Source organism: Melanotaenia boesemani, chromosome 15 (assembly GCF_017639745.1).
Source record: "Melanotaenia boesemani isolate fMelBoe1 chromosome 15, fMelBoe1.pri, whole genome shotgun sequence".
Taxonomy (NCBI): Eukaryota; Metazoa; Chordata; class Actinopteri; order Atheriniformes; family Melanotaeniidae; genus Melanotaenia; species Melanotaenia boesemani.
In genome coordinates this window covers 7,311,228-7,323,740 of record NC_055696.1, presented here as the reverse complement: position 1 = coordinate 7,323,740, position 12,513 = coordinate 7,311,228, and the positions used below count along the sequence as shown (strand labels likewise).

General features: G+C 38.7%; 1 protein-coding gene across 7 annotated transcripts in view; it reads right to left on the bottom strand.

The window, feature by feature from the left end:
• The window catches only part of LOC121655014 (connector enhancer of kinase suppressor of ras 2-like), a 28,902-nt gene extending 16,389 nt beyond the window's left edge, over positions 1–12,513 (bottom strand). For 4 of the 7 annotated variants that reach the window (XM_042009436.1, XM_042009441.1, XM_042009437.1 and 1 more), the window contains exons 1-6: positions 12,027–12,513; positions 7,879–8,042; positions 5,456–5,658; positions 3,739–3,844; positions 3,143–3,184; positions 2,938–3,057 (exon numbers count right to left, since the gene is read on the bottom strand). In XM_042009436.1, the coding sequence (XP_041865370.1) occupies positions 2,938–3,057; positions 3,143–3,184; positions 3,739–3,844; positions 5,456–5,658; positions 7,879–8,042; positions 12,027–12,090 (699 nt within the window). In that variant the 5' untranslated portion in view covers positions 12,091–12,513. The remainder of the gene's footprint in view (positions 1–2,937; positions 3,058–3,142; positions 3,185–3,738; positions 3,845–5,455; positions 5,659–7,878; positions 8,043–12,026) is intronic. The other 3 variants (XM_042009438.1, XM_042009442.1, XM_042009439.1) reach the window with 1 other exon arrangement.

Genomic DNA, 12,513 nt, shown 5'->3' with positions numbered 1-12,513 from the left:
CATTGCTGTACTTTTCAAATGTACCTGCCATATTTTGAATTTATCTCATGTAGTTGGTCCCACTCAAGTCTGCCTCCAAGCCGATTAAATCAAACATGGAGGATTACATATCTGCAAATACTGCTGGTCTGTTGCAAGATAGCTAAAACTCCAAGCTTTCACTAAAAGGCATCTAAAGTGCGTAACAAACATACACACAGAACCAGACTCAAACACACAGATATGCATGAGTCCACATGCATAACTGTGCCACACACACAGTCGCTCACAGATACACAGAAGCAGCATGCCAGTCTTCAAGATGAGTGGAGGAGGTTTATTTTTAGGCCACTTGGCCCACTGTTGTGTTCAGGGTTCACTGAACGAATGAGAGAACTTTCATGCCCGATACAAGCATTTGTGTGGGGGTGGGGGTTTATATTGTGGCCCTAAGCAGGGGGCTTGTGTTTGAGTGTAGGTCAGTGCAAAGACAGAGTCCAGCAAAGTGATAATGGTTATGCAGCAGAAGCAACCACTCGTCTGTGCTGCTAAACAATTATCTACAAAAGATGCAAATATGTTTGTCAGTTGTTGCAATGCCATTTGCACAATGTAGCTGTTAGTACTTCACTCATTTCAACATGGCCAACATCTTTTTCTGTTGCATGTTGTCAGCTGACTCACATGCCCACCAGCTCAACAAAACCCAGTTCTGGAACATCTACAGCAAAGCGCACAGTGTACTGTCACTTGTCCTCTATTCAAAACAACAAATTAAACACACTGAATCACAGAGGAGCAAATTATTACCTAATAAAATCTGCGACTCTGTTATTTCTTTAATACAGTTGTCTAAGCTTGAAGCACTTCAAATGAAAATCTAAGTTGCATTCATCATGCTAAAATGAAGAAGAGGAATGTCATACCTCTAGAAGGAAATGAGAAAATATGTATTTTGTAATCTGGGCCTAGAAACCTATTTAGAAAATGTATTTAGTCACTTCATAGCTCAGAAGTACCCACAATCCCAATTAGAAAATGTTGGGACACTGCATAAAATGTAAAAGAAAAAAAGAAGAAAAAAAGTCCAGAATGCAATGATCTGCAAATTTCAATCTTACCCAAAGATCACCAGCATCCAGTTTTGACCTTTTGTCTTGTCTCATGTGCACAAAAATTCTCCTGATTCTCTGAATCTTTTCTACAGTAAATGGTGAGATTTTCAAAGTCTTTGGGGAACATATTTTTTGGAATTGTTCCACAATTTTCAGATGCAGTTTGTCGCAGATTGGTAAACCTCTACCCATCTATACATCCAAGAAGCTCTGTCTCTCTGAAGTGCTCGTTTTATGCCCAGTCATGTTACTGACCAGTTGCTATTTAACCTAATTAATTGTCAAATGCTCCACCAGATGCTTTTGATTTGTGCCACTTACTTTTCCAGCGTTTTTGTTGCCCCCGTTCCAACTTTTTTGAGATACGCTGCTGCCATTAAATTCATGAAATGCCTCAGTTTCACTATCTAACATGTTGTTCATATCTTATTGGTGGTAAATATGGGCTTATGGGATTTGCAAATCATCGCATTCTGTTTTTAATTCACATTTTACACAGGGTCCCAACTTTTTGGGAATTTGGGTTGTATGTGTTTGCTGTTCAATTAGGAACATAGTCCTTTTAAAAGTTGTTCTGAAAGAAAGAGATCAGGCAAAGTTAGTATTGCAGCTGAGCAGGTGATTTAACATTTGCAGTAAAAGACATGCTACACATGCCAAATTTGAATCACAAAAGATAGTCATGCTGTTATGTTTGTTTTGTTTGTTTGCTTTTTATTAGTTATATAACATCATCCAGCATTAGTAGTAGTTTTGTACTTTACTTCTTTGTAGACTTTTTCCTCTGTTCATTTCATCAAACCTGAAAAACAGTTTTACATCTTCATATCTCAAGTAGACTGAATTTTGTTTAAGTTTATCAAAGGGCTGTCTTGTGAGCAAATGTAGAGTGCTGGACATGTATATTAAGAGATTATTCTGCAATTGGAAGCTGAATCCTTGGTATAAACTCAGCATGTACCATTTCCTGATCTCTACATGTAAACTTTTATTGTTATTAGGATATTAGCAATGTAGCAAACTTTGTGCAAACTTTATATTTTCTGACTGCTAAGCTACAGACATGCTGCAATTGTTATGAATAAACTACACTTATATTTCAATATGAGTTTCATGGTAGCAGACAGAATTGTTTCATTACACTCTTCAGACTTACAATGTCTCCAATTCAAGCCATTTTTGGGGAGGAGGGGATTCAAAATTTCCTAACCAATCATTAAAGACCAATGTACCCACTTAACCGCAGCTTGACAGCAGCATTAGTTCCATCCACGCTGCATACAGGGTAATTGTACATCATCCTGCAGGGCTTATTGGACCATTTCCTTGTTCACATGTAAAACTGCTGTAAAACTGCCAAACAAGTCATTAAACTCGATGAAGTGGACATAGTCTAAGATCTGGACCCGGGCAAGCGCATGAGGGCACTCTAATTTGAGAAAGACCATCCTAAGGATAATTAGAATGTAGATTAGTCCTAAAAAAGGCAGGTATTACTTCAGCTTTTATTGACATAACCATCAACTATCAATACAGATGCAGATTAACCTTTTAATCTTTTTATTTATTTTTCATTTCTGAGGACTAATTACTCAACTATCATCTGCTATTACATTTGCTGCTACTCTGTAAATGAGCAGCATGCTTTTGCTTTTATTTACATCATGCTTTTTTGTACTGATGTTCATTAATCTGCATCGTTCGAATTAATAAAAAGAATTATATGTTTGTTGTTAATATATTAATCAGTTGCATGAGCTACAAAGCCACAAGAAACCTCTTGACATCTTACCCCAATTTGATTGTGTGAAATGACCACAGTGGAAGCTTGAAAGAGTCTTACCAAGCCTTCAGTGGATTTTATGTTGGCTAGCTGCACAACTTCCAAATGTGCAGACTGGGACACCATCGGATCCGAAGAAAGAGTGATAATTTGGTCGCACACTTCAGACAAGGTTTTACACTGAGGAGGACACATTAGGGATGATTATGATTTCAAAGTGTGCACATTATAGCTTAATTTTCTTGGATCTAAGTCAGAAACTCACCACATTGAGGATCTTGTTTTCTGTTTCATACACAGAGCAGTCCTGGGGAACATTCAGAGAGCACTGTTACCTCAAGAGAATTCATCTAAATGGAGTTATAATTGGCATTTCTGCTGTAGGTGGATATAAGCAAAAAATCGAGCAGTTTGGCACCTATAACCCCCAACACTCCCACACATGCATTGCACAAACATAAAACAAATGAGTCACCAATGCGGAGGCAAGTCTCTTTATTACTCTTTGCCAATCTTCCTCTCTCAGCCTTCAGCTCTCTCTGCTTTGCCCTTTTTCACTCCCACCTTTAATTTTTTCCCAGCTTTAATTTTTCTCTTACCTCTAAATCATGGCTATTTTCCATAAAGACTAAGCTATTAAGTATCACTTATTTACTGAGTCATACATGATTGACTGTCATTCACCAGCAGTGAGCAGAAACAAATGGTATCAAACTCAGATTTGGGATCAATTCTAACCTGATCTGACCCAATGAAAAATTTTTACTAATACTACAATTGCAGCAAACATATATGATGCTGTAATAAAAAAAAAGAAAAATACTATGATTATGATTAAATAATATTCTGCAGTTTATTTACCTGTTGTACAATTGTTGTGAGCTCAAGACACAGCTGGATCACGTTGTTTCTGGTCACGGAGTAATCTGCCACTGCAGCGAATGGAGACCTGAAAAAGAAGGAGCACCTGGACTGAACCATTAGACCATTCTTCCTCTGAGAGTAAATCACTGGTAAATGTGTGGAAACATTTTAAAACATATAATCATCTACAACTAAGATTATTTATCAGGATGTAAACTAAATTATTTCAAAACAACATTTAAAATTTTTAAGATTTTTAAATCATTAACATGAGCACACAGTGTAATCAACAATGTCCTCTTTCATCATATATGCTTATTATGTCTTCTTTATAGGAAAAAAAACAATGGCAATCATTTTATTTCTGTCGAATGTTGTCAGCTTTGAACTTACAAATTCATCAAACATGTAGTGTTCTGGTGGGACAAATGTCCCAGCAAGAAGAGAAACACACCTAAAAAGCCGTGCTTTGGCATTTTATTGATCAACAAATGTCACGGTTGGATTTTAAACAGATGACCAGAGGATTAGCTCTTCCTGAAAGAGAACATTCTTTGTCTGCCTCTAAGTTATTGGTTTGACTGTAGCAGGTAAGAGGCAGCTTAGGAGAAAATGGCCTCCATCTTTGTGTTTTTGTTCTGTGTGTATTTGTTATAATTCTTCACCAACTCTATAAGGTTGATGTTTATTTATTTTGCAACATGTTAAGCAGCACACCTGCGCTCCACGTGATTGGGATCTACAGTAACCACTTGGAACAAGTTATTAATAGTTAACAACTATTATCAGGCAGCATCATGGGGATCCCTCCACCCGACTTTGCTTTCTTTTGGATTCAGGAACAGTCCAGCTGAAATGGTTGTCACTTCAGTCAAAACACAACCATCTGACGAGGACAGATCCCCTTTCATAGGTTTGCTATGAACATGACTGGTGTCACAAAAGATTGGTGATAGAGAATTAATCTTCCTGTATTAGTTATCAGTCTAAGCCGACTTCTTAAACAGCCCATCAAATTTAGTTTAGTTGGGTTCAGATTTCTATCTTCATTCTCTTGAACATTAATTAACCCCACAGTTTAATTAATTCATGCTTTATTATCCTACATTTTTACATGTTTATCTTATGTAGTTTGTAGAATAGTGAAATAAATATATCATATTACATTAACTGGTCATTGTGGTTTCCTTGTGTGGTCCTAATGGTCAATTCAAACGAAAAATCTACAGTACTGTAGCATGTAGGACTTAACACTACAAACACATCAAGACACAAACACACACAAACGCACAGGCACAATCCCACAGAGACGTGAGGGATAAAGCTTTATATAAATAGACTTGTTCAGTGTATTTTGGTCACATTGTCAGAATCTAGTTATATAAGTTATTTGTTCCTGTTAGCTGATTGGTCATGGGCATTATAGAACATGTAACTTGTCTGTATCTGGCTCTGAAAGAAAAAAAAAACACACATGAGAAGAAAAACAAGATGTCAGGCATCACTGCTTTCTGAAGCCAGTTTTTTGCTTGATTAAACCATACATGCAACACTTGTACTAAAAACATAAATGCAAACTCAGAGCTAAACTTTTTTTTTTTTTGCTTGAAAGTGTAATAAACATTTTGTGGATGAATCCATCAATGTGTGTGCAGATGAATGCATAGTTATGTATATACCCAGATATTTCTGGCCACGTTTATGCAAATCTCACCTGTCTAGCCATGCAAGAAGGCTCTTGGCAGCAGCAATGAGGTCCACCACAGAGGTAAGGAAGTCATTGGGCAGTTTGCGAGTGGCTCGGCCATCATAATGACCACTGCGCCGCCGGCCAGTGATGAAGTTCTGCAGGTTTTTGGCAGATGCACTGAGTTTATGAGAAAGTGTCTTCAGATTCTCAGTCTCCAGCCCGTAATTCTAAAGGAGAGAAGAAAGTAAAATCCCTCTATTTGAACATTCTGTCAGTGTTCATTTTAACTGCGATGTATTCCAAGAATATCTCCGCCAAGGAGACTGAAACCTACTGTTGTCTTGATACTGCTTTTTGAGAACCACTGGCAGACTGAATCCACTTTGCTGCACAATTGAAATGCTACAGATATAAACAAACATATCAGAGAGCAGCTGTCCCTTTGAGTATCCGTGCATAGCTGAGCACTCGTTACCCTGCATGCTGCACATGCAAGCTTGTGGTGTCTCCGACTCCCACATAAGAATTTTCTTGGGAGGAGAGAACTCAGCAGGAGGTCCAGTAATCATATTTAATACAGGAGTGCCTGACAGACTTAAAACTAAATCCCAGTTACGTAAGAGGCTTTGAGGCTGACGCAGGGCCCCCTGTGCAGGGATGAAGGATGAGAGGAGTTTAGATTCAGATTGTGTCTGCGACCCTCAGTTCACGAAATCTCCATCCAGTTTCTCTGTAGATCTCTGGGGGTTAACTCAAACCAATCTCCATCACTCTTCCACCCACCTGCCAGCAGTCCAACTTCTAAATCATCTATCATTTTATCCCTTTACATAATTTACTCCATCTGACTCAGCTGAGTGCTACAGGTGGATGACAAGCCTGTTGTCATCTTACAAAACAATTCTCAAATCTGAAGTGGGTGTGTCTTACATTTATTTAAACATAAAATTAACTTCTACATTTTACTAGTTTTAAAATATCAGTAATGACATTGTGCTTTCTCACAGAAAAACTCTGAGTCTGTTATTTTAAGTAATAAGTTATCTAATCTAATGTTCTTGAAAAAAGTTACAGCTTGTCAAGTTATCTATGTGGACTTTTGGATTTTAGACTGTTGTTCGAACAAAATAAGTCATTTGAAAATATATTCTTAGGGTCTGGGAAATGATAACAGACATTTTGTTAAAACTTTTTAACCTTTTTTCTACCCAAAAAATAAGTAGCTACCCGATACATTAAGGTAATATGAAAATAAAAGTAATTCCTAGTCCTAATTAGATGCCATTCAAACTTAAAGTGGCTGTTTAAATTGATTAACAAAGATCAAAAACTTAAGTACAAGTAAGGAAAACAATTACCACTGCACTGGTAGAAAAGCAATGTTTTACTGAGTCTGACTTTTCCCTGTGACCCAAAAGCAGAGACTGCAAAACAAGCAAAAATCAAAAGCAAATCCACTTAGTTAATAGTTTTGAAAATGTAGGTCAATAAATCCATATTTAAAATCAGAGGACAACTAGGGGAGACTTTGGGACAAGTTTGTTTTTAATAAATTGCCCATACTGTCTTTTACTGACAGATGTTTGCTGAAAAAAGGCTGCAGGCATCAACTCCAGGAAAATCCAAACAAATCCGGTTCATTTGTCTCTGTTAACGACAGACAGAAAGCAAAAATCACCACTCTGTGGGATTACTACATTGGTAAAAGTCTCCTACTGATTTCATTTCACCTCATCCTCTTTTGTGACACTTCCTGACAGCTACCCAAGTTTTGGCACAGAAGCCTAAATTGATTGGATTATATTATTCTATCAGCAGCTACAGGCCGGTTTCTCTTCCAACCAGGAAGCTAAGGCTGCTGTTTCTTCACTGTTGTGATCTCACCAGCATTAAACAAGGTAACCAGGTCACTGCAGTAATATGTGAACAGAGCATTATGACCTGAATCCTATCATGCTCTTACCACTTTAGCAACATATTAAACATATCAAAAAAGCAGAGCAGCTTTCTTTAGCAGCAGAAATCACTTAAAATGTGGCTGTAATCCATCTCTGCACTAATGACAGTTTTAAGATTTGCCTGCCCGAGGTGGAGGACATTTTACAGATTACGCTCTAGCAGATCTGATGTGATATTTTAAAAGTGTTGCCTAAAGCATTCCAGCTCACATAAAGTTTATTCCCGCAGTTACTCATATTGTTTACAGATTAATGGACTAACTGAAGCAAACGTATAGCTAACCTATTCAGCTCAAATGTTTCATACTTTGAGAGTTTGTTCTTTTTGTTTTTTACCTAATCTAATTCTACAAATTGGTTTATACACCTCACATTTAAAGCACTTTGGAAAACTAAGGAGGATGCAAATATTCAGTAGAAACTTCATCTTAGGACTCTAAAGTGACTTTACAGAGTGATGGGAAGACGTTGTGGGAAGTTTGGACTCACCAGAGCACAGAGTAAGTCCACAGCTTCTAGAATGAGCTCCTGGTGGCCAATTCTGGATACTCCCAAATCCTCCAGCTCCTGGTGGGTGATGCGCAGCAGCTGGTCCCCTCCTACTTTCTCTTTCTCAAAGGTTTTGATGTACTGCTGCAGGCAGTCATCCAGACCTGAGGGAACCACGCAGGAAAAATGTTCAACACAGCTCGGCAAGTGTAAAATTAAATTTCTAAAAGGTGACTTGTTAGATTTCTTGTGAAGCCTCTATTTGCACTCTATGTGCTAACAAGCTTCATATTACTCTCTTTGCCAGTCAGCATGAGAGCAGAGGTTGTATTATGCAACATTCAAGTGTGAATACAGTCAGTGTCACACAAGCAATCTGACAACACCAACACCCCTACGCTCCTCACTAAACTCCACTGAAATGCATTTTCAGGGATAAATGGGAGGCTGGGGGGCTCTAAATTGAACAAGGCAGTGACTCCGTACTCAGCTTGTTTTGCATATTTTAGGTCTGCAGCAGGAGTGAAGACGTCTGGACAAACAGTAAATGAAGGGCTGCAGACTACAACAAAATTACTCTGTAGCTCCCGTCTGTATAAACAGTTTTATGGCTTAGATTTTTAAATGTATAAGTTGAAAACGGGCAAACAGAAGCATTAATATAGATCATGGTTGGGATAGACAATAAAACCCAGAAGCATTAAACATTATTATTCAAACTTGACTATAACTTTCTTTGGCTCAGAAATTGACAGAAATTGGCCATTTATGGAGTGCATTTTTCTAAGCTCCTGTCCTTGCAAATTAGTACATTTTACATTGTTTACAAAAACTAACATGCAAATTAATTTGATTGAGTTTTTATTGTATTTGCATGGATTTTCTGCATACTACTTTATAATTTACATCAGTTTTGTTCATTAACATAACACTATAATAAGATTAAAATAATAATAAAATAAAATGACTTTTTATGCAAGTACCTTGTTGGAAAAGTGCTCTGCATGCTCATGAGCAGCTTTTATCAGGAAACAAAGAAGGTAGCTTTTGTGTGGCTTATTGTATACATGTAGCCATTTTGCCACTTTCTGTATCCATATTTTCATTTCTTTTTCTCCTACATACAAAAACTAACAACTCTTTCCTCATCATAATCATATACATGGGACTTGGAGCTCAAACCTGATCAGGCATTCACGTTGGGTTCAGCTGGCAGCTAAGTGGTGGAGAGGAAACATAGGGAGCTGTATGGTTTAGCAAAACACTTTAAGGCTTAACTAATCAGCCTCTTTACCAAGTTAATTGAGACTCATTATGTCAATGAAGTATACCCATGTTGCCATAGAAACGACAAAGCAGGTTTTTGGCAAGAAATTCTCTCTGATGGCAGGATGAAATAAATAAGAGGGGAGGCATAAATGATACCTGAGAAATTCAGCCAATGTAGCAATGTGGTACATGGGAATAACTAAAAGACTCTCAAAGAGTTATGACATATTTTAGAAAATATTTTACAGCATGATATGCTCATGTTGATGGTTGCCATGTAAAGGAGAGGTATAATGAAATTAGAAAGTGGCAAAACGATAAGAAACATTGTGTTTGTAAAAGCGTCTCCCTTTAAAAATACCATAAATGTTCCTTACTTGTCACCTATTTAAAGAAACAACATGAAATCCTTTCTACAAATGGTATAAATCACAGATTGCACTAAGTCCTTTCTGGTGCACCAGTTTTCCTGCCCATTTTATACACAGGTCAGATTATAAAGCACACAAATGAGAAATTAAAAGCTGAGTGCTGACATGTCCTGATCTCCATTCTAGATAATCCACTTGTAATGTAAGGAAGGAGAGCTGTTCAAGTCTGTTAGCATTAACATAAAGGCTTTGTGCTAATCTGAACAGTCATTGATCACTGTCAGTGTGTGTCAGACAAGGGGAGTGTGAGTGTGCAAGTATGTGTTAGAGGAGAACAAAGATAAAATTGATATACTTTACAAAGCATGAATTATGCTTAGGCACACTGTCAGAAAAGAAAAGGGGAGCTTATGCAATGCCTGAATTTGATCTGCAGCTCAAAACATAAAGCTAACTTTAAAATAAAAATATATATACAGCAGTGAAAGACACATATATGCATTTGCTTGGATGTTGCTCACTTAGTGTGTCAAGAACAAATTTTCGGTGAAAAGCTGGAATTCTTTTCTCTGTGGAGATGAGACTCGTGTTTAAACAGCTTTGTCACAGCTGTGAATAGAGCGTCTAGCTCACACAAAACTAACTGGGGGTGGAGAGTGGGACTGTGGGAAGGTCACAGGGTGCCCCTATTTGGCCTCCAGTGACATCACAGGGCGGTATACTAATAATGGAACCTGTGAATGGTATAGACAAAATGCTGCCAGTACTCAGGGTTTCAGGATGGATGTGAGACAACAGTAAACCCCCCACTCTACTGTTTCCTCTGCCTCAGTGTCTCTCAGTGCTACTTTTGTCCCTCACTTTAAATTACCATTACTGGGCACTGGGCACAAGAACAGTCTCTGCTCCACTTGTCAGATGTGGGACACTCAAGGGTGCTCTCTCATATCCAAGCTCCACTTCTTGCCCTTTACTTTTCTTGCTTGTACTTACAACTTACTTACCGATCATATTACTTATTTACAGATCTAATTTTAACTGATTGGCTGTGGTGTTTTGCCTGTTTTCGTACATTTGTTTATGTCATCGTTGTTTGTATAAATCCTCTTTAGAGCGAAACACTTGCAATTAGTTTCTTTAAAGAGGCACAACATTCATCTTTAAAAGGGGGCATCACATTCAGGGACAAATCATACTAATAGTGGTCTGATCTCTGTGATCCCTTGTGATCTGAGCCAGCAGAGAAGACCGACAGGCTGAGAATTACGATGATGCATGTGTATGTATGTGTGTGTGGGCGTGTGTGTGTGTTGGGGGTGGGGGTGGGGTGGGGGGGTTGTTGAGGCAGTAAAAATGTATGGATGTGATGGTTTCATGTGGAGGCCTGTGGCTTAACACGTGAGCACGTGGAGCTGCAAAACAACACACACTACCGAAACAATTTCTGTATTAATAGACAAATAGAAAGAGGCAGATAACTGCCTCCTACTGAGAAGAACATTTCCTCTTACATTTCTATCACAAATACTTGCAGAAATAACGCTCTGAAACGTAAACAGAAAATAAGCAATGCTGATGAGGAGTCTGTGCACTGAGTGGGCTGAGGATATAAATCCTGCACAGTTGTTTGGGGCATTTACAGATCTTTGGATCAAAGGAAACACTAATCTGGCACAGATTAATTGTGTCAAGTAACCCATTTCCAGTATTCCACTAATGACAGTTCCGGTCAGTTCACTCTTTCCTGGATGCAACTGGCCTGAAGAAAGCAGTATTATCAATCTGAAGCCAATCTGTGCCTTCTTACTGCAGAAACATTACTCTGATGGAGGGTTCTTAAACTACTACCAAACATAAAAAAGGCCGTTTCCACTTGAAGCAGGACAATTGCTTAATATAAGAGGTGAACACTAGCACTCTAATGGGGGCTTACTCAAGGTTTCAGTGCGTTTAGTCTTATAAGATGCTCTTCGGTGTCAGATATGACTTCTTGGAAGATTTCAGAACAATTATGGATCAGCATTTGACACAGATGGCTGCAAAAGCTCTAAAGATTGCTCTTTGTAATTCTGTGGACGCACAGTTTGAAAGCTTGTTCAGCAACTTAAGTCTGTCTCTAAACACAGAGAGAAGTGTAAGAATTTATGTGCAATCTCCGTTGTCTCCCAGTCTCCTGCAAGGCAGCCCTGCGTTAACAATGACCACCGCAGGACACAATAGCTTTTAAACCGTTTGTTGCTATTTGGAAGCGCGACACTCTGGATAACATAACCGCCTGAAAGAGCAAGTGGCTTCAACATTACTGATAGGAAAATCGATAGAAAACAATAGATTGATATAAAAGCTGCACAGAGGCCGATTTGAAAGAAATCCGAGGCTCAGCAGGTGTTTTGTTTTCTGGAGTCAGTTTGTGTGCATTTTGACTCTCCGTGGAACACAACATTCATGGTAACATAGGAATTTGAACATATCGGTTTCTGCTGGGCAGTCATGATGCAAGAAACCCACCTTTCATCCATTCGACCACTTGACTGGAGCTCCACTTGCTCACAGGCTCCATAACCAGTGCCATTGTAGAAGTTTGTCTTCGCGCTTCACAAAAGAAAACACACCCAAAAAAACAACTCCCCACTCAAAAGGGGGGCTAAGTGATTATGAGAAAAAATAAATTGCTGAATCAATTTAATCACTCTCCTAGTTTGTTTCTATTGATTTTGGGTGTTTACAAACAAATCGAGGTAGGTCCAAGATGTTAAATTCCGTTGGGAGAAGCCTGGGTGCGAGCCCTGCAGACTTGTGCGCATTCCGACGCTGTTCACTCTTTTGACAGAGGTCTTTTACTTATCATTCATGTCAGGCTCAGTGGCGGTGATGCTGGTGGGCCCTGCTACCCGACCCCTCTTCCAAAATACATCCCAGTACCATCCAGAGTGCGAACAACGTGCGGACTGTTACTTCATACTGCTGTCTAGAGAGGTTGCATTCGCTCTGAGCA